A 27,806-nucleotide genomic window follows, 5' to 3' on the forward strand; every position below is an offset into this window, starting at 1 on the left:
GGAATATATGCGTGGAAAGGTGCTTATTTACTATGGTTTGGTTTTCGTTTTTTTTTTTGGGTTGGGTTTGGTATGTTCGTATAAAATCACACAAAAATTGAAGATAGCGAAACTTTAGACACGTGATGTTGTTTTGTAAAGACGACGGGACGATGGATGGGAAATTCGAAAATGAGGCAACACATGTGCTCATCAACCTACGAACCGTCTACACATAGCTACAATCCGACAATGGAGTCATCAAGATGTACAATTATAGATTCTTTACGGCTGGCAAAACTAAATTCGGTTTCTAAAGTTCCATTTGTTCCATTCCCTTCTTTACTCATTCGAACATTACCCCCATGATATTAACAACGGACAAAAAGTTATTCATCTAGCTAGCGATTACATTTTTTTAATAACGTACATGCATGTATATATGTATGAACATTAAACCCAAAAAAATGCAAACGCAGTGATTTGCCACTTTCTGAATGCGCAATAACTTTTATTTCATCATTATGGGGAAACAATTGACCAAATAGACCACTCGTTCAAAAAAGTTCATTGATAAAATGACATTTTTTAAGAAGAAGTTAAAAGCTTTCATCCCCTTTTTCATTCTTTTGGTCACTCACTCACTTGGTATTACTTTTTAATATTATTCTCTTCTATACTCCCAAACAAACCAAAACCGATGAAAAAAAACAAAAAAAAAACATCGAACAAAAAGCAGAAAGCAAAATGTTTTTTTTTTTGTTCTTTTGGGTTATATATGATTTACGAATCGATGTACATGAAAAACAAAAAATCACCTCCCTGTATATATTTATATATATGATTATGTATACGTATATGTACCGGTATATTAAAAAGGAAAACAAAAGAAGAAGAGTAAAGGGAGAGTGGTCAAGAATCCAGAGCGAAGGGCGTTTGAAGTAGATCGTAAGGAGCCCAAAGCGCGTCTAACGGACAAGGCCGGCCTGCGTCGAGCCTAGCCCATGGCTTACCTTTGCCACTCCAATGCAACAAACTCACCGGACCAGGATGCAGATCTCTACACAGCCCCCTGAAATTATCACCTCCTAAACCATGCTGGTTCCACCGATGATTTACCGGTTTAATCAGACCGCCAAAAACCAATAAAAACGGTGGTAACGAACCGAGCTCGTAAATCCTCATTCGCTTTTGCATCGCCATCCACTCTTCGATGCGTGACGTGTACGCGCCCTCACGCCACCGCGAGAGATCGATCACCATCACTCCGGTGTTGAAGTAGCAGGCTTTACGGTCGGCGAAGGTCAGGGACAGAGTCGGATTCGACCAGAAGGTTGATGTGAAGTAGGAAGTGAAATTGGCGTTGCAGTACTCCGGCGCGGCGAGGACTGAATCGCGGCCGAGATCCGTGGCTGCGAGTTTAGCGATGTCGTCGACGAGGATTAGATCGGAGTCCAGGTAGACGACGCGGCGGACGCAGGGAGGGAGGAGATCGGCGAGGTAGCTTCTTGCGTAGTTCAAAGGACAGTCAAGTGCGGAGCGGATGGAGGAGGAGATGAGGCGGGAGACGGAGGAGACGTTGAAGACGTAGACGGCGAAATCGAGGTAAGGGAATGAGGAGGAGATGGTGGAGCGTAAGGAAGAGGCGTCGGCGGAAGCGGAGGCGACGAAGTGGAAGACAATGTTTTCAGGGCAAGAGGAGTGTTGGAGGACGGAGAGCACGGCGGCGACTGATCCGCGAATGTAGGCGGCGTCGAGTGTCATGGCCACGTGGACGGCTCGGCGGGAGCAGAAGATCGGTTTGGCGGACGCCACGTCATCGTCGTCGATCGAGGGGCAATCAGCGGAATTGTAAAACTGAGGGGCTTCTTTGAATTTTTGGAGAACCGGAGTGGCGGAAATGGGAATGATGATGAGGAGTGGTAGCGAGACAAGAATGAGAAGAAGAAGAAGATGTTGTTGTTGGGACATGGTTTCTCTTCTCAGACAACGAACTCTCTTATTGTAATGGAAGGTTTTGTTTCTCTTCAAACTGAGAGAGAACACAAGCAAGAGAAGAGCTGTCTCTCAGACTTTTTATCATGTGTGTGTCTCTACTCTCTACTCTATGTAATATGTATGTAAGAGAGAGAGAGAGAGAGAGAGAAATCATATTAAAATATATTTAAAAAGGGTTTTGCTTAGATTTTGGGTTTCTCTCATAAAAAAAATTATATATTGATTAGATTCCAAGCCCTTTTCATCATTTTAAAAATTTTATTAATGTGAATATGACTTAAAAATACAAAAAACTATTACTGAATTTTATAATTTTGTCGACTTAAATTATATATTTTCTAAGAAAATATGGAATGAAGAAGTGTGGGAATTTATTGCATCCACATGATTACCGAAAATCAGTGAAGATCCACGTTATAGGCTATATAATGTAACATTATTAATTGGTAATTTAATTATTTTTTTTTTATTAAAATGAGATTTGAGTAGTCTTTGTAAATTTTTTGGGTAATTTTCTTACTACAAAATGCACAAAATTAGAAACGACATGGAAGTTGATATATGAAACTGATAAGTACTTATCAAAAAACAAATTTATACACGTAAGATCGTTATATTTGGCTTTGCATACAATACAAAACAAACTGTTTTTTTTGGAATATATCTCTTGAGGAATTATAAGAAAAATTATGTGGCTACTGCTTAGTAAGATTTCGCGATTGCAAAAGAAAACGTGAAATGAATGTTTTGGAGAATAAGTTTTGACGAGCTGTGCAGACAGTACAACAAGAATGATACAATACATGACTTGGCCTATAATTCTTATGGTTGAGATGTTTATGTTTAGCGTTCAAGAAGCTTTTATAAGTTTAACATTCTTTATTCACTTTTGCTCTTAAGTTTTTTTTTTTTGGTTTTAGGTTTTTCTTTGAAGTTTCTATTATGGTCCTTTGTCACTTTCCATGACTACGGAAATTGTAGGTGAAATGAAATTAAAACTTAATGATATATTGGTGATCCATTTTGAAATTTCTTTTATAACGCCAATTTGCATTTTTTTATATATTTCTGCCACTGCTTTTCTTATTTTTTTTGGTTGGTTTATTGGTTAAAAGACTTTTTATTTATTTTAAAATGGGTCGTCTTTTAATTTCAATGATTGAATTTTCTTTATTTTTTTGGGATCATGGAGAATGGGCACATGGTCAGGAAGTGGGTTTCCCTATTTTATTTTCCTTAGATATTTCAAATTTTCTAATAATTATAATGTGAAATTTTGAAACTAAATTTGGACGAATTTAAAATATTTTTACCTATCATGTGTATTAAAAACACGTTTTAATTCAAAATGAATCTTTGGTTTTTGACCAACGTTAGTTTGTTTATCATGAACTACCATCGATCGTTTGAATAAAAAAAAAGAGAGAGAGCGATAGAGATTCGTTAAAGTTGCAATAACAACTTATTTGAAGAATAAAACAATAATCATTTCATCAACTACAAGTTTTGATTTTCGGTAGCTCGTTGTTTTGTTAAACAGTTAAACATATGGTTGAACATTTGCAGTGAAAACCATGATGATGATACATAAACAAATAAACTATTCTAAATTGTTCTATATAACAAGAAAAAAAGAACTTAAAAAAGCATCATAAAAAGATAAACGTAGAAAAGCAAGACGCGTGGGCCAAACGTGAAAATGGAATAATATATCTCAAATCCTAATGGTACGACTTTTCTTTCATCACCAAATGTGAATTCGCGACTACTTTAGAGTTTTGGGTTAATATTGCTAGAGAGACTCTTTTTATTAGAGTTTAATTGTTTAAACTTTATAGTACATATTTAATTTCTCCTTTTCTTGCATCCCTCTTTTTTGCACTTTTTCCTTGTAGTTTTCATTTTATTATTACATATACAAGTTCCTTTCATTATTATGTAAAACACCCGCGATTAAGACAACTCCCTGTAATACACCATATAAAGAGACTCCAGTATATATGTATATGTAGATACGAAAATGTTCGTATATGCATATCGTCATCATCGACATGGTAAACGTTAACATGCGTAGAAAGAAAAGGTTGAACGATCACAGTCGATAATAACAATACAAACAAATTGAACGTAGTTTTCTAAATTTATCTAAACTCAAGCTAATCCTAGAATTTTACTACCGCTAAATAATAGAACAGTAGATAACAACTAATTTAACGTTTTCACTTACATATGTCTCTATCTATAGACTCTATACCAATCAAATCTCACCTTGCACAATGATTTTTCATAGAGTAAAAGTTATAAATCAATGTGAAATTAAAATAGTTACGAGAGGAATAATTAATTAAGAAGCCAACTTGATCTGTTGGGCCATCGTTTTTTCTTGAAAACCCCTTCACTTATTTCCGAAGGGAATTGGGTGCTAAAACTCAAAGCATTGTGAGAGATGCTGAGCTTACCTTCTTCTATATTTTACCTTTCATATAGTATTTTAAAGCAAAACTAGTTTCATTTTATAGTGTTATGGTTCTCACAAAACGATTACTCTATCTAGCAACAAACATAACTCATTTTATTTCGCTGTTTGAAATCATGAAACGATGGTTACTTCTTCAAACTACGGTTTTTTCTTTCTTTCTTGTGGATGTATATAATACAACACTACCGTCCGAGGCGTGTGATATTAGTTAAAAGTTATAAGGCTAATACATAAAGCTGTGCCAACAAACGTAAAAGCATCCCTGACTACAATAGATATTGAGTTGCTGTCTTGAATCAAACTACATATAATGCGTTCTCTATTAAATCATCAGGTTATGTGATCGATGAGGACCGACCAGACGATGATACATTCAATAAATATATATAGAAACGAACGTAATGCATGTATACTAATAAATAAGCATGTGTCATGCATGTGTGCATGAAGGGAGAGCTTTTAATTAATACATGTTCATGTATGTATGCGATATAAATGTATAACTATAACTTTAGAAGTACATATGAAGAAGATATTGCATATGTGATATGTGTCTCTGACAAGAAAAATTAAAAGTTACATGGGTCTCAGTGTCTCAAAGGTTTAGATTTCGAATAAGCATTTATGCCTTATGGTATACACATTCACTTCCATAGATTCCAAAAAAGCCATAGCTTTAGTCTTCTTCTGAAATAGTTATCCTGTTTCCTAATAATTATGAAAAATTTGGATGCACTATCGGTTTTCGGTATTAGAAAAAAAAAAAAAAAAGGGGGGTAGAGATACAACTGAGACCAAATTGAAATAAGTATTTTTTGAATTCCAAAGGCAGATATAATTCTTCTCGTAGCTAGCTAATATTCTTACAGGTTATAAGTAGTAGGGGAGGGAGCATCTTATGTCTTGTCTTCAATTCCACTGGAGCTATGAACAGTAGAGAATGGTCTATTTCCTGCAAAAGCTTAGCCGAAAGTGCAAGGAGACAAAGTAAACTTAAAGACAATCTCCCTTAACGAACAGCCAAACATTGTGCAGGCAATGAGACAATAATGCAGCTTGATCTATCACTGGATACTTTGTAGCCTGATTAGTGACCTTTCAATACAAATAAGAGGCTCCAAAACGTAACAAAAAAAAATCCAGAAGCCAACCACACACATGGTGATGACTGATGAGTAATGATCGATTCAACACTTATGAGAATTAAACTAAAAGAACACAAGTATTGAAACTCGCAAGTCAAATCTCTAAGTAAAGAGAATCCAACAACAGGTATTATTATATGAACAATTTGCTAAGTAGCAGATTACAAGCCAGATCAGAAATCAAAGCATATTTTCTCAGGTTTTATGCAATCAGGTCTAGAATTTTTTTAAAATGAGAAGAGTTACAGCTAGCTAATCGTTTTCTGCACTAGCTGAAGATGAAGGAAAACACAACGAAAGCGAAAACAACGAGGAGAATGATCTTCAACTGATTATCTTGTTGTCCTTGTCGACCTGTGTGCCGTTGATAACTATGCATATGAGAGTGTCCACCATGGAATGGATTTGAGAACCCGTGAGGGAAGCTGCCAGAAGCAGCAGCTCCATACATGGCTGCATCAGGGAATCCATGGAAATGGAGGTTGAACAACGAAGGAATCAAACCGCCAAACGCTGCAGACAAAGTAACATTCCCAAACCGCGCACTCGCCATGGGAGCAGCAAAACCTCCCATGAACCCTCCAAACCCATGATGATGATGATGATGAGCAAAACCATGGTTGGGATCAGGAGGCTGTGCAGTCTCGGGTCTCTGTCCAGAAGGACGGTTTGGCACCTCGAGCCCCGGAATAGACTTGGACCGAGGGTCAGCAGACGATTTACCTCTACCATACAAAGGAACCAATCTGTCCTCTTCGATGACAGCTTTGCAAACAGGACATTCCTTAGACTGAGAATGGAGATGGAGCCACTTGTACAAACAAGGCCAACAGAACAAGTGACCACAGAGAGTAACAATAGGATCTTGAGCCAAGTCTAAGCAGATGTTACATTCAAAGTTACCAGAGTCATTGCCGCTTGTGTTATTGCCGCTAGAACAAGAAGGGGCATCAGACATGATTGATTCACCAAAAACTCTCTGATTTTTTAAATGTCCTCCTACACAAGGTTTATCACAAGGTTTAGCAGCATATAATAAATCAACTGAAATCAAACACCAATAAGAAAGATAATAAACAGAGTAAGATTTTACTTTGAACTAATCAAACAAATCTCATGGACCAAAACAATCATAAACCTCTAGATCTCCCCCGTTAAACCACTTAAATTAAATCACCGGTCATACTATATATTCCGGCGATCAGATAACCAGATGATCTCTTAATCGGACCAAATTATTAACACAACAGACACTAAAATCGAAAAGCGAGACAAGACACCAAATAAAATTGAAACAATCCAAGACGAAGCAATTGATGATCGTAAATATACAAATATACCGTTGGATCGGCCGATGAAGGGATCTAAGGAACGATCGCTAAAACCGCAAGGAACACTGGTCGCTTAAGGGCTAAGGTTTTTGTTGGCCGGAGAAAGACAAGTTTCATCGACGAAACATTCATCTTTTGATTGTTTAATAATATTATTTATTTATATATTTTCTTACCTGTTTCTTTATTTTTACCCGCGGATATGACGTGTCCCTTGGAATGGTCCAAGAATCCGCGTGGGCACATGTATGTACACGTGACGGAGGACTAGTGGATGGACTATGTGAAGTCAACTCTATATTACTGGCCGTTCGATTAGGTTAGATATCAATCTTATGGACGTAGTAGATTAATAATAGGGAACAAGATTAAAAGACAACGTAATTGAGGCGGCTTAAGGTTAAATGTCAATGTGTCATAGTGTTGGTTTTACCCTCACTATTTTGCTGATTGCTGCAAAGTGCAAACACACCAAAACAAAGGTTGATTTGGATGCAATGTGCAGAATAGAAATGTCTCGACTTCATGGCTAAATCAAATATATTTAGAGCTAATCCTTCAGTAGTATGGATTGATTCAATGGAATTATGACAAAAATGGAGTTACGTTGCTTGAGTAATTAAGAAACAGGTCACTGACATAAGACATGTTTTGAATTTGGTCGGTAAAGCAAGTGTTACATGCATGACAAACCTTACCTTGGTCGGTCTCAAGACGAAGTTAACATTGTTTTTTCAAGATGACAACACGTGAGAGACAAAACACTCATTAATGTAGCACACCTATATAATATCTATCTTTTTTCGGGTTACAGTCTTCTTCTTCTTTACATGGTTTTGTTTGTTCCTTAAAAACCTTGTCTGAGCAGCTGTAGGTGATGCGAGATGATCATCTTTAAATAGAAAAATCTGTGAGAAACCTAAAACCAAACAAGCATTATAGTTTCATTTCCCTTTTTATGTTACTTTTAAGTGTTAACCGCTGAACCTGTTTTCTCTGCTTTGCTCTTAAGCTTCTTTTTCTAACTTAATTCGTGTAATTTTGTAATAAGATGCATATGAGGTTGATCGTAAAGCTACAAATGAAAATAAAATAAAATTATGTAATATTGAAGCTAGCATCTACTGAGTCAGAGCAACTCCATTGGCATTGCTTAATGATAAGCTTAAGACATTGCCTATATTTATTACATTATATTTAATGCAAAATCAAACATTTTTCGTAAGCTTTGTAGTCTAAATTAACACTTTAAGTAGAGACTAAGGGCTACTTATGAATTTATTTTTTAAAATTAATGCAAAATAATAAGTAAGCATTCTCCATTGGTGCTAACCATTGGAGATGGTCTTAGTTTGTATATTTCTAATTAGAGGGTTAATTACGTAATAAAACACTTTACATGTACGTAGGTCTTTATAGCTTTCCACCCGTTTTGCAAAGCAACTAGAGCTACTTGACTTACACTTTTTGATGATAAAACTTTTGCTTATAATTTGAACATTTTTTTCGATATAACTTTGAAAAATCAAAAGATGATTAACATTTTTAACCCATGATGGAACGCGTATAGTGTGATGCATTGGGAATTATATTTTCTAGTCAAAAGAAAAAGAAGTTGAACAATCTACGTATCAATCTGTTTTTTTCTTCCTTATAACTCGTAAAAATCTACTAGTTTTTAGAGACTTAACTATCATTACTCCGATATACAAATCCGAATTATTTGTTTCTATTAAGGTTATTATTATCAATAAAAGTATCCAAAAGGATACTGTTAAACAGCAAGGACATGCCAATATACGTATCTAACTTGAATACTTGTAGATTTTCTTACCCAAAAGAAACAAAACACAAAAAACATAAAACTAAACGAAGCTAGATACTCAATAGCTAGCATACAACACAAACTTAGGTGTATCATTTTTAACTTTAACGTACATTTCTTCTTCTGACAACAGACTTTTACTTTCATTATTTGTTTTCTAACCTTAAAATTTTTGCTCATTAATGTTGTCTTTTTCTTTCTTTTTGGGTCAGACTCGTTAATATTACGTTATAAACTACCTTTTATTCACATAAAAAAAAAAAAAAACAAGAAACATATACATGTGTCACCTTATGATTGAAAAATCGTCTCCAACAAAGGATTATAAATAGCATCGTTAATTTCATCAACTCATCATCACAGCTTCAATACTGATCAGACTAATCAACACAAATGGCGATTTCCTCCAGAGTACACCTTCTCTTCTTTCCATTCATCATCGCCACATGTATAATACATATAAACACTCTCTTCACTATTAATTCTTCTCATCTGCTAAGTGTATACTTAGCACAATTTCTACTTACTAAATTAATTACTCACTCTCATTACATATTTAATTTTGTGATAATTTTAATAGTCTTAATTAACTTATTGTTGCAAGGTGCAATTTCCATCGTCTCCGGCACCGTTTTCACCATAACAAACGGCTGCAGCTACACCGTCTGGCCGGAAATTCTCACCTCAAGCGGCCCACAAATCGGCGACGGCGGCTTTGCCTTACCTACAGGATCTTCCACCACTTTTACCGCTTCTCCGGGCTGATCCGGTCGTTTCTGGGGTAGGACGGGGTGTAACTTCGACTCTTCCGGCTCCGGGAAATGCGTTACAGGAGACTGCGGCGGAAAACTAAAATGCGGCGGCGCGGGAGGATCTCCACCGGCTACACTGGCGGAGTTCACAATAGGATCCACCGGACGAAAACTAAACGCCGTTCTTCAAGATTTTTACGACGTGAGCCTCGTGGACGGATACAACGTTCAGATGAAAGTCACAGCGCAAGGCGGCTCAGGGAATTGTCAAACCGCGGGATGCGTTTCGGACGTGAACGCGATTTGTCCGAACGAGCTACGCGTTACGGGCGAGGGGGGTGTTGTGGCGTGCAAGAGTGCTTGCGAGGCTTTTAACAAACCGGAGTATTGTTGCACCGGAGCTTTTAATAAACCGGAGACTTGTCCACCGACGAGTTACTCGAAGATATTCAAAGGAGCTTGTCCTACAGCGTATAGCTATGCATACGATGATGCTTCCAGCACTTTTACTTGTACTAATGCTAATTACTTGATCAGTTTCTGTCCTTAATTTTGCATTATTAACAATTTGTATGTAATGCCTTCATTTTTTATCAACAACAATAAGAGAAAGAATTAATCAATTTTTTTTTTGGTAGAAAGAATTAATCATTTTAATCTCTTTACAAATACTCACAAACTCAAAGACGACGTTTCTAAAACAAATATGAAATAGGCCGGCATAACCTTTTTTATTTACGAGAAGACAGAACTAATAATTAACCAAAGATTATATATTTATGAAAAAGATGACCGTCCTTTTTGATGTTTAAAAAAAAACCCTACATATATATATATCAAAGGTTCTTTGAGTAAAGTCATTTTTTTCTTTTGGAGCAGATATACATAAAGGCTACATTTTCATTTATCGACAGTAAAGAAGAAGAGGAAGATGTTGCAAGAAGAGGCAGATGTTTATAAATTGTGGTTGAAAAAGATTCATTTTATTTTATTTATTCCAACACTGTTTTACTCACTCTTGTGAATATGACTAAAATGAAACTAAATGGTGTTGTCATCTGCTATAGTTCTGATGCCAGTAAAACAGATGCACTTTTGTAAAACACAACTAATCTCTTTTAACTTTCAGTAAAAGAAAAATGAGGTCCCAGGTCTCAGCTCATATATTCAGTATCACTTGCGGAGTTGCGGTTGACAACAAAGCTTTAAATACATTACAAACCGGATTCGAACTTCCCTTTTGTATCTAATTGTTTTTATTACATCTTCCTCTGATGTATCTTCAAAGTTATATCATTTCACTTTGAGTTGAGGTTAAAGAAAATGACCAGAAAAATAAAGTGAGAGAAGTCTATTTACATTCTAACATACCAATCTTTCATGATCGTATCAGAATAGATAGTTACCAATTGGGAGCTTTAGAGAGTCATTTTTTGGTTTCTTGATGGTACTTACATGGCTAAACAACAGAAGCAACAAGAAACAACATCTACCCTTTAGCCAAACATCTCTAGAAGAACTAAAACTTACCAAGCCACAAATGGTTAAACAAGTCGATGTACCATACATACAAGATTTGTTAAAAAAAAGTCAGGGCTCTTCTTAGCTGATGCAGTTAAGATCAGTGTTTCTGGTTTCTTTTGATTGCAACTTGCAAGCCTTCTTCATTCTCTTTGCAGCTTGGACAAACCCAACAATAACCTGAAGCTCATCCATTTGCTGTTATCATATCACCACAGTTTTTACACCATTTTATATATCGATCATCAGAACAAAATCAAGACAAATCCATAAACACAATGAAGGCTAAGAAGGATTCTAGTATACCTGAGACATGAAGTGCCTCTGAACAATGTCAATTAGTTGCTCTTTTGATGGATTAGGAATTGCATCCACCTACACAGAGTTTATTAAGAAGCAAGCACATTAGAAAGTAGAGTTCAAGATTGAGTAAACAAAACTTAGTTTCTTCTTGAAATCAACTTACAAGGTTAAAATGTTGCCAATATTTCAGTAAAGCAGGCATTTCCAGTTTGCTAAGATCGACCTTCTGCATCAGTAAACATACGATCAGTCATATTACATTCCATGGTAAAAGAAATACATCTCAACATTTTGAATGCATACCATGTTTTCAGGAGGAGTAAAACCCGAACTTTTTGATTGTGAGTCAGATGATAGAGACCTGCTCATTGCCTTGTGAGATGACCGCGATCTCTGCCCTCTTTGCTTAGACTTATGAGGCTTCAGTGTGTCTTCAGATGCTGGAAAAGAAACAACTTGTCATAGAAACAAGACTGAGATTATCAGTTATAAACAATATGCCATTTAGTTAACTCCATTGGAGACCATATAAAGTTGAGAGATCTCTGTCCAAGTTGTTTGAAAATTCTTGAAGAGATCAAAGAACCAAACTTACTCATATCGGAGCCGTTCCTTTGAGTGCTTTCGAAATCAAGGTCATCGTCTTCTTCGTTTCCAGTTGGAGGTTCAAGGACACTAAGCGCATTCCTCTGCAACTTCACTTCTATTCCATTTGTCAGAACCTAAAACACAAACAACCATCCTGGTTAAATACTTTAGTCCATAAAACAAGTACTGACATATTGATTTAAATAAAGAAGCTCCAGAAGAACAAGAGAATATGAAGAAATGCTTCAAAAAAGAAAAAAGAAAAAGAGATTTATTATATTTATTTACTCTTTCCATAGGAACTATGGGAGACAAGAACTGGTGGAATGTGATATCATTAATAGTAAAATATATTCGTGAGTAGACTGAAGAAAATCGTAAAACTATTTGGATTATTCTTTAAAGTTTAAAGCCAGAATATGGTGAAGTTACTCCTTTTGGTCCACACACACAGAGACACTCTATCAAAAAGATCTTGCAGAGCAAAAATTATAATTATAAAAACTAGTAGCCAACCAAAGCAAAAAGATTTGATAAAGAAAGAGAAAAAAATCGACAGAAGTGACACTGCTTGGGGACGAAAATGACTCAACAAATAAAGAAAGATCAAGAAAAAAACACTAAAACAAATGATTATCATATTAATCAAAGCCAAAACAATTTTTTAAAAAGAGCCAGCTTGAATCCATAAGGGAAAAAATTGTCAAGAAACATGATGGAGAATTAGATAACAAGTGCATATTTGTTATGATGATTTTTCCGAACAGGCGCGAAAATAAAAGTAGACTTTTTTTTTAATTGCTGCCTAACTTAAAACTCAAAAATCCCTTGTCCATCTTCCTATAGATGATTCCTGAAATTGAGCCTGAATCTCAGCAAGAATCATCAAAGATACTAAAAGATGTTTCAGTAACTTTATTTGGTGCAAACAAACTGTTACTAGAAAGAAATAAAATTAGTAAAGGAAAAAAAAATCAATGAAGGGTTCATGAATAACCTAACTAGCTTAAGAAGTCCAAAATGCAAAGTTAAACAGTGTGAAATCCAGCAGTAATGGTGAGTTGAATGCTTAACATGCATGCAAGAAGATCAATAGCCTGAATTTCGAAACATTTACAGATTTAAACTTTGGTAATGACCAAAAGATTTGATTTTTATCACACTCTTGATCCTTGGTTTGATGAGGTTAAATGCAAATTATGAGAATTAATTAGTGAACCTGTATAGCTAGTAAATCAAAGCCCATTGATGATCTATCATTTAAAGAAGACATTACCCAGAACAACACTAAAATCATTTTTTTAGCAAATCAAGAAGAAGAAGAAAAAAAAAAAACCCAAATTCGAAATTCAAAATTCGAAAAACACCAATTTTATATTCACCGATCCAATAGAAGAGAGGAACACTAATAAAGATGAAGTAGATGGAAAGAAGATACTAAAAAAAGAAAACGGAAAAGGAAACAACAAAGATCACATTTTTACCAGAAAAGGAAAGAAATTTACCAGCCAATGCCAACCACCGAGACCGACAGCTTTTTTGACAACACCTTGAAGACCAACAAGCACCGATTTCGTACGGTTGTTTCCGGTGACCACCACTTTCGTATGACGTGGCAGTACTGATAACTCCTCTTCGCTACTGCAATCGCCGTAAAAGCTCTGAATCTGCGGGAATCCTCCATTGACGACCCCTGAGCTATCTACAGCTTCCAGCATTCTTCTTCTTCTCTATCTTAATCCTATATAGAAACTCAGATCAGCAGACCCACCTCGACTTTTCAGCTCATAACCCTGATACGAAATCGAAGATCATGCATTGCTAAGTGATAGAGAGAGAGAGAGAGAGGGAGGGAAGGATCAGATGATTGAGCGGGAAAAAACTGGAGAGAAGAGATCGATGTAAAAGAATTTTAGGGTTTGTCCCACAAGAAGAAGCAAAGAGAGATGAGAGATGAGAGATGAGAGAGAGAAGAAGCAGAGTAAAAAAAGAAAGAGAAGGAGAAGAAGAAGGAGCTAGGAGGGAAAGAGAAGGCTTGATAGAGACCAGTTTCCACCACGTTAACCATTTGTCACTCGCCACGTAAGCATTGTACTGAAACTATATGCGTTACGAAAAAAAGAAACAGAACCCGGTTTTGTTTTTCTTTTGGATTTAACCGGAGGGGTACTTTTTGTAATTTAAGAACACGCGATTGACCTGAATGGTTGACTGGTGTTTAATAAAGACAGGGTTGTATGGGACCCGTTTCTTCATTAAATGACGGTTCTACCCTTCTTCACGTCATCTTTTTTTTTTTTCCAATCGTTTTGAAAATTTTGGAACTTCTTTTGTCCTTATCTTATAATTTTCTTTTCTTACATAATTATTGCTTCCTCCATTACTAGATTTTTTTTCCTTTCTTTTCTATCAAAAAACGAAAAAGAGTTTTACTTTTTCTGAAAACCCGGTTCTGTTTAAAACACAGTAACTAGTACTGCTTAGTAAGTGAAATTAATGTATCGAACACAGTTAAATAAGAATTGAACAATAATTTAAACTCATATAATGACTAAAATAAACAAATTGAATATGGTTAGTTGATGCGATTATTGTGTATATACAACAAAAATTTAAATACTACCTGGAAACAGGAGTAATTAAATGTCTTTTAATGAGAACACTTCTTCTTTAATGAAAACACTACTATTAACACACATCGAATATTCAAGTCAAAAGAGCTCAAGGGACGCAACAATACAAAACCATCTAATAGTAATATAGTAAGACTAGAGACAATAGATAATTAGATTAGTAGTATAGAAAAAATAGTTATCCCTCGTTTCTTGTATAGATTGATCTTTTAGATTACTAGTAGATGAAAAATAGTACATGATGAAAATATTACAGGTTAGGATCAAATTATGTTGTGTAGAACTTTTAATAAGAAGAAGGAAGGGGTCATTGTCATTGACACAGTTTACAAAGGCACCCCACAAATAAAACCGTCCCCATATTTGGGGAAACTATCAAAGCGACCCCTCACCAAACCCCTGCTTCAATTATTCAGCTCCTTTTAATGCTTACCATTTCCCTCCCCTCCATTAAAACCAAACTCTTTTCATACGTTTGCTCTTTATTGTTTTTAAACCTTAAGCTACAAATGTGAATCTATAATAAATGGGTTTTGCCTGTATGATTTTAATGATCAACATCCGTTGGTGGTTTACCGGATACTTCACAAGTGTTTGAATTTTGGAACTAGATTTTTGGGGTTGCTTGTTACATTTTTAAATTAGGGGGCTAATTGTGTTCAATTATGCAAGTTCGAGGGTTTAATGAGAATATATTCTTATACGTCCGGCGTTTTTGTTTGAAGCCGGAGAGACTAGAGAAGAGTGTTTTGAGCCGTCGTTAATGGCGAAAACTGATAAGCTAGCTCAACAATTCCTTGATTCGGGAATCTACGAATCCGACGACTCCGATTGGTTCTTCTTAGACCCAGTTCGTCTTATTAATCGTTCATACACTAAATTTAAGGTTTCGCGTTCTGCTTACTACACTCGTTTCTTCAATTCGAAGCATCTCAACCTACAACCCAGAGACCCTAATCCGAAAAAGCGAAAACGGAAGCAGAAAAACCCTAGCTTTCAGCTTCCTAGTGCAGGAGAGCAAGCTTCGGATCGTCGCCATCAAGATGCGAGGCTCTTCTTATCGAAATCCCATGAATCGTTTCTAAGAGAAACAGAGCTGTTGAGTTTAACGAAAGGTCTGAGTGATGATTCTAGTTTGTTAACTAAGTGTTGTGACGATGGACTCTCTTTTGTTGAGCTTGGAGGAGTGTGGCAAGCTCCTTTGTATGAGATCACACTCAATTTCAATCTACATTGTGATGATAAAGGTTTTTGTATCTTTCTAGTTCACTTGCTGAATCTTATTAGAATCCCATCAATTTGATGGTGTGATTGATCTTATTAGGTTGCTCAATTGACAAGTGCAATGAAAAGAGAGTGTTTCAAGTGTTCAATAACCTAGTAGTGAACGAGAGCGGAGAAGAAGTTGAAGCTGAGTTTTCCAACCGGAGATATATAATGCCTACAAAGAGTTCCTTCTACATGGTTGGTGATATTTCCTGGCATTGTTTTGAATTCTATATAAAGGATGAAATTTTTTAGTTGATGTGAGGAATGGTTCTTCTGATTTTACATTTCTTTTTCCCATGTTGCCTTGAAGTCTGATTTACTGCACATCCGAAACCTCGTTCCTGGTAACTATTGTGCTATATTCCTGAATAGAGATTTTGCTAAAAGTTGAGCTTTAGAGTATTCTGCCATTGTTTGCTTGGTCCTTAGTCATTTGTTCAAAGATCAGTTATGATCATATCGGTAGGAGATTGTGCATAGCGATGTATTTAATCTTTTTGGGTCATACTTGCAGCTAAACCTGCAGAAGGCTTCAATCTTATAGTTATTGATCCACCATGGGAAAATGCAAGTGCTCATCAGAAATCAAAGTTTGTTTCTGACTTAAAGTATGCCTTTGAATAAGCAACTTTTGTATCAAAAATTGTCCTGATCCATGTTTCTTGGTTCTTTGTTTTAGGTATCCTACTTTACCAAACCGATACTTCTTATCCCTCCCGATCAAGCAGCTTGCTCATGCTGAAGGAGCTGTCGTCGCTTTATGGGTGACCAATAGAGAGAAATTACTTAACTTTGTTGAGAAAGAGCTATTCCCTGCTTGGGGAATCAAGTATGTTGCTACAATGTATTGGTTAAAGGTGAGACCATCTTTGACCTCTCACAAGCCCCATCTTGGTTTCTGAGTTGCATACATGACTTTGAATTCACACGCTGGCTATGTAAATGTTTTAGGTGAAACCAGATGGTACATTGATTTGCGATCTGGACCTGGTCCATCATAAACCTTATGAGTATCTTCTACTAGGCTACCGCTATACCAAAGTAAATCAGCTCTTTTCTTTGTTAGTTGAATTATTTGTTTAAGGAATTTCTGTTTAAACAGCCATGTGTAATGTATATGTCTTATAGCTTGCAGGATCAGAACATAGGTCAAATTTTACACTCTTGGATAAGAACCAGGTAATCATAAGCATCCCTGGAGAATTTTCGAGGAAACCCCCAATTGGAGGTAAACTTATTCAATTCTTCAAGAGCTTTGTTTTGCGATTGGCTTCATAAAATTCAACAGCACAAAGCATTTTTTTCAAATTCTTTCTGTACAGCTCCCTGATTCTTTTTTTATTTATTTATTGCGACTTTCTCTAGAGATACTCATGAAACACGTCCCCGGGTCTCAACCTGCTCGATGCCTTGAGCTATTTGCTAGGGAAATGGCTGCCGGATGGACCTCTTGGGGAAACGAACCACTTCACTTTCAGGACTCAAAATACTTCTTGAAAGATAATGAGTGTATCAACAGGTTGTAGCCAAATTTCATGTTCGTTTCTCCATGGTTCATTTTGAAACAGAGGACAGTGAGGAGAACCCTTGGTTAGTATTAGAGGTGCGGTATTGAGAAAACGACATCGCTTGAAGAAACAAACGTTAAAGTCAGTCAGACGAAAGAAGCTTGAAGTTGAAACAACTAGTGTTAGATTATTGTCTCAGAAGTCAGTAACTGTACTGTCAATTTAGTAACTTTTTTCTTTTTCTTTTCCTGTGATCATCACAGATTCACAGATGCTTCAGAGGAAAATAAAATTATATATTATCAGTAGTTTCAGTACAAGCAGCAGATCACATACTATATACTGAATAAGTGAATATTGATATCATCATCCTTACATTATACATAGATTTTTGTTATCTTGTCAATAAAATAAAATAAAAGGGCAAAAGCGTGTTAAATAAATTGAATAAGTGACTACTCGTTGTTGTTGGAAGATCATATCTGCTTCGATGGGTCTACGTGTGGGGCAAATCCACTATCCAGTTTTCCTATTGTGTTCAATGAACTATGCGATTTTTTCATATTAAAATAAAATAAAAACATGATCAATGAAGGTGAAAGGCCCCAACAATAATTGCGAATATAGCTGATTGTTAAATCGCATTCAAATGAAATAAGTAATACAGTACTATATATTATGCTTTACAAATCACCAAAACAAATTAGCCATACAATATCCAAACATATAGCTTTCCATTTGACTGGAATAATGATAAAGTATTCTGAACAATGTTATATGGAAACTCAATAGGTTTCACTAGTCTCTTTTTTTCTTCTTCTTACATTTTACGAGTTACGACCATCTTTAGTAATTTCAGTGTTGCTAAGTTTACGAAAAGTGAAGGAGTTTTGGTAGCTAGTCTAATGTATCCATCCCAACACACAGATTCTCTTTGGGACTTCTAAACAAGTTTGGTCGTACTCCATAGAGGAATGTCGCCATAGATTCATTCATGAGCAAGCAATAGAGTTAGCTTAAGCACTATGCCCATACCATAAAATATTTAGTTAGTTAACATTTAACGATCCGTTTGACGTATGTTTTTGTAAGGTTATAAAACAAGAATAATTTGGCTAAAATACAAAACAAAGTTAAGAAATACGAAACTAGCTAGCTAACAAAAGGATAGACACAAAATAAGAAATAGTCAGGACAAAAGTAACCACTCATTTTCTTCTATTCATACTATAGTGAAATGACTCTTATCTTTATATACTTATTTCAAATATACTATACTATAGTGACACATTAGTTATTAAAATAACAAAAAAAATCATTTAAATGGTTTATTGAGGCTCAAAACAATTTGTATTCTATTTTAACATGGCGAAACCCCTTAAGAAAAAAAAAACCAATCAGATGGTGTGTTTTTCCGGTCATACTCCAAAGACCCACTTCCTATTTACACACATCCCCACATGTCGTCGTCTCTCTTTGTATAAATCTGCTCATTCTTCTTACACAAACAAGACTGAGATAACCCAACCAAAACAAAAAACATAAACATAACGTACTCCTTCTCAACTGATTCGTTACGCAATTCTACACTGTAAGTTACAATACACCACACTTATCCTCACCCATTCGTCAAATCCCACTTGACACGTGTCTGTTTTAAGTCATATCAACGGTGATTTGTTTAATTATGAACCTGCGCGTACTCGAACATTCGTTCACACCATATCATCCTCTTCTTTTTGCTTTTCTTTGCTTATTTTTTTTAATTTAATTTTAATATAACGAAGAAAAAAGATTCTTCTATAATTCCAGCGAAGAAGAAAAAAGCGTATTCCTCGTGAGCACTAACTTCTCACTCTTCTTCTCCATCTTCTTCTTCTTCAGCTGATTCATCATCCGTACCCACCGGTGTTTTGAGGATTTGTTGGGAAGGAAAGATGACGTCCGACGGAGCGACGTCGACGTCAGCAGCAGCAGCGGCGGCGATGGCGACGAGGAGGAAACCGTCGTGGAGAGAGAGGGAGAACAATCGGAGGAGAGAGCGGCGGAGAAGAGCTGTCGCGGCTAAGATTTACACCGGTCTTAGAGCTCAAGGCAACTACAATCTTCCAAAACATTGTGACAACAATGAGGTGCTCAAGGCTCTCTGTTCTGAAGCTGGTTGGGTCGTTGAAGAAGACGGCACTACTTATCGTAAGGTCAGATATTAATCGCTTTTGGTTTAGATCTGAGCTTATCTGTGTTTGTTTCTCATGTTTTCTCTCTTGAATCTGATGTTGTTTTGGATTAGTTCTTGGATTTAAATTGTTTTTTTTTTTTTCGTTTGTCTAGGCTATGAGCTGAGGGGAAACTCAGTTTTATTCTAAAATTGGATCTAGATTCCTTCTGATTTGACTTGGAGAATGTGAATTTTAGAACCGAATTAAAACTTTCTTTAAAACATTTGCTTTCTCTGGGTTACTATATTTAGATTTCTCTTCTTTAGCTTTTGTTAGAGTATCTGAAAATCTTAGCCATTACTTTTGTTTGCAGTTTTTGTTACATAAACATTAGTGGAAAGGATTCATTTGATCCAAATTCTTTACACTACTGTTGTTTTTTTTTTTTATTCTTTGATTGTGACATTGAGTTGTTTTTGCTTTTGTTCTTTGATCAACACAGGGACACAAGCCTCTTCCTGGTGACATGGCTGGATCATCCTCTAGAGCCACTCCTTACTCTTCTCATAACCAAAGCCCTCTTTCTTCCACTTTCGATAGCCCCATCCTTTCTTACCAAGTCAGTCCATCGTCTTCTTCGTTCCCGAGTCCTTCTCGTGTTGGTGACCCCCACAACATCTCCACAATCTTCCCTTTCCTAAGGAATGGTGGAATTCCTTCTTCGCTTCCTCCGCTAAGAATCTCAAACAGTTGTCCAGTCACTCCACCCGTCTCATCCCCAACTTCGAGAAACCCCAAACCATTGCCTACTTGGGAATCTTTTACCAAACAATCCATGTCCATGGCTGCTAAACAGTCCATGACATCTTTGAACTACCCGTTTTACGCGGTTTCTGCACCTGCCAGTCCCACCCATCATCGCCAGTTCCATGCCCCAGCTACTATACCTGAATGCGATGAATCTGACTCTTCCACTGTTGATTCTGGCCATTGGATAAGCTTTCAGAAGTTCTCACAACAGCCATTCCATGGCGCCTCTGTAGTGCCAGCCTCTCCTACCTTCAATCTTGTCAAACCTGCTCCTCAGCAGCTATCACCAAACACTGCAGCAACTCAAGAGATTGGTCAAAGCTCGGATTTCAAATTTGAGAACAGCCAAGTTAAGCCATGGGAAGGGGAGAGGATCCATGATGTCGCTATGGAGGATCTAGAGCTCACGCTTGGTAATGGTAAAAGCTCGTAGTTGAAATGAAGAACAGAGGAACCCGTTATGGCATGTTGGAAGGAAGGATTGGAGTCTTTAGTGTGTTGCTCATTCAGTTCATGGTTTTGGTACTTGTACTAGAATCGTTTATTCATAGAACCAGTGAGTTTGTTTCAAAACGCATTATTTGTAGATAGAATGTTTAAGATGTATGTTTCTATTATCATTCCTTTTAGGTCTTGGAAAACTTTACAAATATTACTTTTTTAAGTGGCTTGAGCTATATATATATCATTCAGACCTCAACTTTATGGGACGATGAAACAGAGAAAATAAGAAAGACTAAAAGCAAAGACTTTGCGAAGTAACAAGATCATAGAGGTAAAAAAAGACTTTAACTGTAAGATACACAAAAATTCATAATACAAAAAAAGGAAAGCAGAAGGCATGAAGTAGTAAACATGGGAACAATTAAGGTAAAATAGATTAGAATCACAAATGTCAAGAAACTGGGGAAGCTTTTAGCCTAGCTGCTTTTCAGGTGAATCATTCAGAACCATCTGGGAAGCTATCAAGAGCGTCTTCCTTACCATTTACGTAGAACTCAACCACGGCTCGCATTCTATTGAGCTTATCTGGATGGTAATTTACATGAACAATCACCGGTTTCACCTTCTTCTTCAGTTCATGATTCTTTCTTACAGTCTTGAAAAGGACCTTACTGTTCATAAACTCATACATATCCATGACTCTCTTGGATGCGTGTAGAGCAATATACTCAGGATGTGAAGGATAAAACAGTTCCTCATTAAAAACCGCTTGGTCCCATACTTTTGCCTTGGCGAGTCTATCTGCCACACGATCAAGCAGCTCGATTGCTGGAATCGTAGGCCTTAGATAGAAAAAACCAGAATTGAATACCCATATCCTCATCGTGTGAGCATACCGAGCCCATCCCATGGATGGTTCATCAAACACATCGTTGAATCCATAAGCCGTGTGATTATCATGGCCGTCGCTCATTGACTCCACATCAGAGTCTCTGTATAAATGACTAAATGGGTTCTGCAAGAAGACAATGTCCACATCCGAGAGAAGAACACCATAACCGAGTTGCAAGAACTCTCTCAACACACGGAACTTCAACCCAGAGACGGCATGGTTGCCTCCGGTTTTCCCAACAGTGTCCACGTCCTTGTCTGGATCTCTCTTGTAATACGCAACATCGTTTTCTTTACAGAAATTCTCAATGTAATCGTCCAATGCAACAACCAGGTAGTTGGTTATACCCACTCTCTTAATGCTAGCAATCTGAACCTCCAACATTGCTTTCACATTTGCGTTCGCAAGAGCCACGATCACCTCTTTATCAACAGCAATCTCCTCTAAAATCTTTGCCAATCTTGGGTTTATAGATTCATCCGGAAGGATAGTTGGATTAGTTCTCAGACTCTTGACAGTTCCAAAAGGACCCGCCTTGATCTGTGTTCCCAACGCTAGAACCTGTTTTCGTGCACTGTCTGATCCTTGCTCAGCTAACTGTAGCTTTTGTGTTAACTCTCTGACTTGCTTCTTTAATTCTGCATTCTTCTCTGAGAGAGATACAAAGTCTGATTTTAGCATTTTCACTCGTTCAGGCGATTCACAAGCTGATGATCCAACCTAAACCAAAAAGAAAGCACCAAGAAGTGATGAAATTTCACCAAGTTAACTACGAACCTCAATTATCTATAAACAACTCAGCTTAATTCCAAAATCAGATGCAATATCCATTAATCAACCAAACCAGCTTAAAAATTATCTCCAACTAACATATCACCAAGAAGAATTTCAATGTTTAGACACTAACCCCTTAATACCTATAATGGCTGAGTCAAATCATTCTAAGTATGTAACTCGATCACAGAACCCAACAAAAATTGAAACTTTACAGATATTAGGGTGTAAGGGTAAGATGCAGTACCTGGTTGCTTGATTTAGAAAGGCGTTCATTAACTGCTAACGACGAGTTGGAGTTGAAGAAGCCATTTGGGAACAGGACGGCGCATACGCAACCGATAAAGATACCGATAAGGATGGCGATCGCAATTCGAGATCCACGGAGCTGTTGGCTTCTATCTCTACGACCCGCCATGGCCGTTGAATTTTCTCTTCCTTATACCAGCGAGAACAAAAGAGAAGACCCAGGAGCTCAAGATGAGAAAAAGACTCCTCCTTTGATCACCTAAACGAAACAACTTTTGAACAATGTGGTGGATCAGAGTAAAACCCTAGAAATGTACTGTTTTCTACGGTGGTCTCAGGGTCAGACCTTCCGGCTTTTGAAGTTGTTGAGAAATGGAGAGCTTGTGTTTGGCATTGTCTGCGAAGACGACGATGATGAATCAAAAGCTTGTTTGTAATGTTCCTCTACTTCACACGATGTAGATTCGTTTCTGGTATTCTCCAGTTGAAGATGAAATTCAACCCTTGGATGAGATGACTATTCTGCTGACTCATCTGACGGTCAACATAACAGATTATAAATCGAGTTTAAGGAGAAAATTTAAAAATAAAGGCTAACAAACTCACATCTATTATTTATCCACTTGCTAGCACGATCATTCATGAGCTACATGATAGACCAAAAACACATCTTGACTATTGACTAATATGATTGAGATTAAGTTGTTAAGCTGTCAAATTTAAGATCGCATCTTTATTTAAATTCATTGATCAAGAAACTTTGCAAATTCTTTGACCAGAGTTACATTGAAGAGACTTGCCAATTAAAAACGAACGGTGAATAAAAAAAAACCTTTAAGAGCTTATAAACTTACAAAGATTACATTTTCCCTTTGAAGTAATTGGTGGTTACGTGCCAGAATTTGCAAGTAATCCAAAGATTTTTAACTTTCGTTGTCCAAAACTTTGTTGTTACCAAACAAATGGTCTCTTCTATTACCAAACCCGTTTGAATCAAGACCCGAGCCGCCACGATAATTGTTATGATCCTGTGCGGTTGTTCTATAGTTTCCATCCACCGGAGCTCTCGAACTCGGGTCGTTATCTCCAACTGACCGGTATGACGAACCACCAGCGTACCTTCTCCGTAGATCCATGAGGTCGTCGTTTCTTCTTGAAGGCTCGGTGAAACCCGGCTCTTTCGTTGAGCTGTTTTGTCCCGCGGTTGGAGTAAAAGGATCATCTGGTCCCCATGCGGTGAGCGATTCTTTCTTCTTGGCAAAGAAATGCCAAGCTCCAAATAGAAACAATATAAAGAAGAACACCGGACTGCTCCAAAGCATTGTATTGAAGTCTCCTTTGAGAGTTGGAAGCTTCGACTTATAAACCGCGAAATATCCATTTTCTAAACCGATCACAAGAAGATTTTCTCGGTCGCTAGCTATCAAAGGCCTCGTCTTTACTATTGCGGTTCTTGAAGATGATTCGCGATGGCTCAAGAACGCGGATCTGATCTCTTCTAAGCCCGCGGAGAACAAAAGCCGAGGGCCAGCAGTACGAACATAATGCTGAGTCGATACATTGAAAGCGAAAACCTTTTCTTCGTTGATAACGAGAAGATAGCCTTTGATTGATTGTAAAGCTACTGGCTCCTCCATTTGAAACTTCTTCTTGGATCTAACCCTACATTTGAAGTTCATTATATCTCCATGAAGCAATACATGAATGATTTCACCATCAGATGTGAATCCGTAAGCTTTAGACCGTTCCGAGGCATCAAAAACATAAGTTCTCGCAAGCGAATGGTTCAGTCCTTCGCACTCGGTTTCTCTTATCTTCATGGTCCTTAAGTCCAACGAACCAGCACCAGACTCAGTGAGAAACAACAATCTCTGTTTCAAGAACACAAGCGGTCTACTCGATGGCATCACCGACCCATAAACTGTCCTGTTCTCAGTCAAAACCGTGAGCTTCCCGCTTAAATCCGTCGCCAATATATACCTAACCCGACCCACATGATGCACTTCCAATAGAGTCACAGGATCAGCCGAATCATCTATATCAAATTTCCCAACATTTTCCATCGAAACAGAATTCGAGTTCCAGTCTTCCCCATTCGATCCCTCGTGAATCCGATGCAACAAAACCGCACCGTTCTGATGGCCCGTAACCACGAAACTCGAGTTCCTAAAAATCGATAGATAAGAAACCATAGCTGTAACGGGAGAATCAACAGTGGTGAAAAACTCAATCAAAACATCACCATTTCTCAAGAAAACATAAACCCTTCCTCTAGAATCACCAATTGCAAAGTACTTGCTCGAACCTTCGAAGTCCCTAAACGGTAACACATTGATACAAGTCGCATCGGAATTGAGTTTCACAGCTGATGTAAACTGAAACCTCTCCGACCAAAACGGACTATATTTCGTAACTGAAAACGCCTTAGCTCTTCCTCCTCCTCCTCTCTCCTTCTCTTCTCCGATGTCATCATCAAGTGATCTAGTGATCTCGTTCTTCTCCTTTAGTGGAGTCTCAGATAACTTGGCATCTAGATTAGCGACTAATTCCGTAAGATTCTTAACGAGTTCCTCTAGATTATGCAATAGCACAGATTCTCGATTGGATTCGCTAACCGAGACAGCTACATCGGTGGAACCATCTTCGATAACCAGAGACTCGGTGGCATACGACGGCGATATAGAAAGCAAAGTGAAGGAGATTAAAAGCGAGAAGCAGAAAAAGAAGGACTTGCCGTTTCGGAGATCCGCCATCAAAATAATTGAAAAGGGTTCAAGCAGAAAGCTTTCTTCTTCTTTTCTTTTTCTTTCTGTCTGAATCAGTAATGAGTAACCGCCATTTATGCGGATCTGTAGGAGATGAAGATTTTAGGATCTGGATAAAAAAAAGTCTAAAACAGAGATTTTGTTTGGGTGATGTAAGATAACTAACAAAGTGTCAAAATTTGATCTTTGTGTCCGGAATTGGCTCCGGTCGTCTTCAGTCACGGTGAAGCTTAGGTTAGGACAAAAGTAAGTAAGAAGAGATCAGATATGTCTTAAGATATTTTTAGGACTACCTTTATGATGTTATTTTCAGATTTTAATTTTAATTTTATTAATTTGATTTTTTTAAGGGTTTTAATTACTATTTTATTTCCATTAATATATTGCTAATGTCTCGTTTGTTGTTAGTTTTGTAAATAATGAAGAAACTTGAAACTTTGTTTTTAGCTTTCAACCGGAATGACAACTTAGATAAATATGATCTAACTTAACAGATTGATTACATATAGATTTATAATTATATATGATATCATAGAGTACTAATTATAAGAAGTATTATATTTTAATGTGAGATATTGAGAACATAAAATTGAACAAAATGTTCACATATTTTAATAAGACGTTGGAACTTAAGATATGCTCTGCCTATAAATCAGGTGGATCAAAGATGATGAAATACCTTTTTTAAAAAAAATTCCGCCGACTACTTTAGATGGCCAAAACCATAGAAAAATAATACACATGCTGATCAAAGACAAGATCCATAGATCCTCCACGTGAAGTTTCTTGGCCACAGTGAAGCAAAGCTCTCGATTATTCAAAACACATTGTCCCAATGCTTATATATTGACAAAGTCTACCATGAGATCCCCAAATCTTCGTCTTTTTCTTTTCTTACTATATAACCTATATATAGAAGACAACCCCAAAATTAAAACAAAAACAAAAGTTCTGTCTAGAGGCCAAACAAAAAGTAATTATTAATGTCTGTTGTGATAAATTCCCAAACAAAAAACAAACGAGAAATGTGAAATGAAGAGAAAGAGAATTGTCTGAATAGCCGAGGAGACTGCCTGACGACTACACCAAATCTAAGACTATCGATATATCGAGTCTTTGATATGTATGGTTTCAAACGCAGGCAAGTCATCCTTGGCTACCACACAAGTTCTCATTCTTCATATCACCATTTTCTCTATTTATGATGAGGTTGTTGCTGAGTAGACCCTTTCTACTGTGTGTATATATAGGCATGGCCGTATAAAGATGGAGTGGACACAATATGTTTGCTTCGACATGTGTGCTTGGCCTTGGAATATGTTCTTAAAGATTTGGGAATGGGATGGTCTTAGTATCAAACAATTGGTGAACCGTATTAATATTCGTTTAGTTAATATTATGTGTGTTGCTATTGTTAGTTAGAAGAATGTTGATATAATTTATTTTGTTAGACTAATCACAAAAAATAGAAAAAGAGGAAAGCATGCCAAACGATATGCTTTGAAATCTAACCATCTCTATCGGGCCAGTACCCCCTTTTCTTCCTAGTTGACTACTAGCTAGTCTTGGGACCATAGAGGAAAGAACATTTGTAAAAGTCATGATGCCCTATGAATTTGTGTAGTAAACAGGGAATATATAGAGCTTTTTTTTGTTTATATGAATATAGAAATTCACTTGAATTATTTTTATATGACTCATATCTATTCAGAGATAGCTAGAGAGAATGTACTATCCCGTTCACGAGAATGTTGGGAACGAAAGCTGTTGGCCATATATAGAATAATATGTTTAGCAACACTGTGTGGTATAGAGACTTTATATAGTCACTACGAATGTTGCAGTTCTCTAGTTGTGTTAGTGATTACGGCACTGATGATTGAGATTATCGATCGATTATTTTATATACACATACCTCAATCAATGTAGACGTAAAGTTATTTGGTGAGTGAAAAATCTAGATTTGTCCCATGAGATCCAATTACAAAAGAATGAAATAATCTTAAATTATTAAACAAAACCCAAAAAGGCCGATGATATACAACACTTGATAGTTTATAGTATTAGTCGAATATTCGTGCTCATTCCAGACCTAAACTTTTTTTACATATGAACGATTCGTTATGGGTTAGTTTTTGTTTGATTTCCACCCACATGCATGCATATATAAAAAATAACAATATTCGCACATTTTGGATATGTTCGGTCATACATGTTGGGCTCTTCAGACTCCCATATCTACCCACACCATATTTGATAGCCAAACGATATATATCCAAACCAGAAATAATCTAAATTAGAAACCCAAAGGGCAAGAAAAGTAGGATAGACATGAAGATTATAGATTTATTCAGTAGCCAAGGATGATCATGACTTGCCTGC

The 27,806-nt window shown here is 36.8% G+C and overlaps 8 protein-coding genes across 14 annotated transcripts; 3 read left to right on the forward strand and 5 right to left on the reverse strand.

Annotated features, from left to right (window-relative positions):
- Window positions 1–799: 799 nt before the first annotated feature.
- LOC17899921 (probable galacturonosyltransferase-like 1) lies at window positions 800–2,158 on the reverse strand. Its single transcript, XM_006304805.2, has one exon. The coding sequence runs from the start codon at window positions 1,948–1,950 to the stop codon at window positions 892–894; it is 1,059 nt and encodes a 352-aa protein (XP_006304867.1). The 5' UTR covers window positions 1,951–2,158; the 3' UTR covers window positions 800–891.
- A 3,523-nt stretch (window positions 2,159–5,681) lies between these two features.
- On the reverse strand, window positions 5,682–7,056 carry LOC17898520 (E3 ubiquitin-protein ligase RNF185). 2 transcript variants are annotated; one of them, XM_006304116.2, is made up of 2 exons: window positions 6,942–7,056; window positions 5,682–6,600 (listed from the first exon to the last, which is right to left on the reverse strand). In XM_006304116.2, exon 2 carries the CDS (start codon window positions 6,557–6,559, stop codon window positions 5,870–5,872), a length of 690 nt encoding a protein of 229 aa, XP_006304178.1. In that variant the 5' UTR covers window positions 6,560–6,600; window positions 6,942–7,056; the 3' UTR covers window positions 5,682–5,869. The 2 variants fall into 2 exon arrangements, with proteins under 2 accessions (XP_006304178.1, XP_023645383.1); XM_023789615.1 differs by lacking the exon at window positions 6,942–7,056 and having other exon boundaries at window positions 5,682–6,412; window positions 6,505–6,600.
- Window positions 7,057–9,098: 2,042 nt separating this feature from the next.
- Window positions 9,099–10,134, forward strand: LOC17900365 (pathogenesis-related protein 5). Its single transcript, XM_023789209.1, is given in 2 exon segments — window positions 9,099–9,205; window positions 9,362–10,134. Coding segments are annotated over 2 exon segments (753 nt in total). The 5' UTR covers window positions 9,099–9,150; the 3' UTR covers window positions 10,060–10,134.
- Window positions 10,135–10,845: 711 nt separating this feature from the next.
- LOC17898512 lies at window positions 10,846–13,932 on the reverse strand. Of its 4 annotated transcripts, none has more exons than XM_023789210.1 (6): window positions 13,427–13,932; window positions 11,929–12,055; window positions 11,637–11,788; window positions 11,497–11,556; window positions 11,337–11,405; window positions 10,846–11,228 (listed from the first exon to the last, which is right to left on the reverse strand). In XM_023789210.1, the coding sequence occupies exons 1-6, from the start codon at window positions 13,637–13,639 to the stop codon at window positions 11,112–11,114; spliced, it is 738 nt and encodes a 245-aa protein (XP_023644978.1). In that variant the 5' UTR covers window positions 13,640–13,932; the 3' UTR covers window positions 10,846–11,111. The 4 variants fall into 4 exon arrangements, with proteins under 4 accessions (XP_023644978.1, XP_023644980.1, XP_023644979.1 ...); XM_023789212.1 differs by having other exon boundaries at window positions 11,637–11,773; window positions 13,427–13,931; XM_023789211.1 differs by having other exon boundaries at window positions 11,497–11,559; window positions 11,637–11,773; window positions 13,427–13,930.
- Window positions 13,933–14,998: 1,066 nt separating this feature from the next.
- Window positions 14,999–17,643, forward strand: LOC17899088 (methyltransferase-like protein 2). Of its 2 annotated transcripts, none has more exons than XM_006307567.2 (8): window positions 14,999–15,801; window positions 15,879–16,018; window positions 16,134–16,167; window positions 16,338–16,413; window positions 16,503–16,680; window positions 16,775–16,864; window positions 16,952–17,051; window positions 17,189–17,643. In XM_006307567.2, the coding sequence occupies exons 1-8, from the start codon at window positions 15,318–15,320 to the stop codon at window positions 17,347–17,349; spliced, it is 1,263 nt and encodes a 420-aa protein (XP_006307629.1). In that variant the 5' UTR covers window positions 14,999–15,317; the 3' UTR covers window positions 17,350–17,643. The 2 variants fall into 2 exon arrangements, with proteins under 2 accessions (XP_006307629.1, XP_023644975.1); XM_023789207.1 differs by having other exon boundaries at window positions 16,959–17,051; window positions 17,189–17,287.
- Window positions 17,644–18,840: 1,197 nt separating this feature from the next.
- On the forward strand, window positions 18,841–20,964 carry LOC17900034 (protein BRASSINAZOLE-RESISTANT 2). 2 transcript variants are annotated; one of them, XM_023789208.1, is made up of 3 exons: window positions 18,841–18,922; window positions 19,216–19,529; window positions 19,993–20,964. In XM_023789208.1, the coding sequence occupies exons 2-3, from the start codon at window positions 19,269–19,271 to the stop codon at window positions 20,731–20,733; spliced, it is 1,002 nt and encodes a 333-aa protein (XP_023644976.1). In that variant the 5' UTR covers window positions 18,841–18,922; window positions 19,216–19,268; the 3' UTR covers window positions 20,734–20,964. The 2 variants fall into 2 exon arrangements, with proteins under 2 accessions (XP_023644976.1, XP_006305153.2); XM_006305091.2 differs by lacking the exon at window positions 18,841–18,922 and having other exon boundaries at window positions 19,090–19,529.
- A 108-nt stretch (window positions 20,965–21,072) lies between these two features.
- On the reverse strand, window positions 21,073–23,070 carry LOC17898955 (arabinosyltransferase RRA3). Its single transcript, XM_006305844.2, has 2 exons — window positions 22,658–23,070; window positions 21,073–22,356 (listed from the first exon to the last, which is right to left on the reverse strand). The coding sequence occupies exons 1-2, from the start codon at window positions 22,826–22,828 to the stop codon at window positions 21,241–21,243; spliced, it is 1,287 nt and encodes a 428-aa protein (XP_006305906.1). The 5' UTR covers window positions 22,829–23,070; the 3' UTR covers window positions 21,073–21,240.
- Window positions 23,071–23,373: 303 nt separating this feature from the next.
- On the reverse strand, window positions 23,374–25,663 carry LOC17899293 (uncharacterized membrane protein At1g75140). Its single transcript, XM_006306424.2, has one exon. The coding sequence runs from the start codon at window positions 25,410–25,412 to the stop codon at window positions 23,583–23,585; it is 1,830 nt and encodes a 609-aa protein (XP_006306486.1). The 5' UTR covers window positions 25,413–25,663; the 3' UTR covers window positions 23,374–23,582.
- Window positions 25,664–27,806: the final 2,143 nt, after the last annotated feature.

This window comes from Capsella rubella, unplaced genomic scaffold (genome assembly GCF_000375325.1).
Source record: "Capsella rubella cultivar Monte Gargano unplaced genomic scaffold, Caprub1_0 scaffold_1, whole genome shotgun sequence".
NCBI classification, from domain to species: Eukaryota; Viridiplantae; Streptophyta; class Magnoliopsida; order Brassicales; family Brassicaceae; genus Capsella; species Capsella rubella.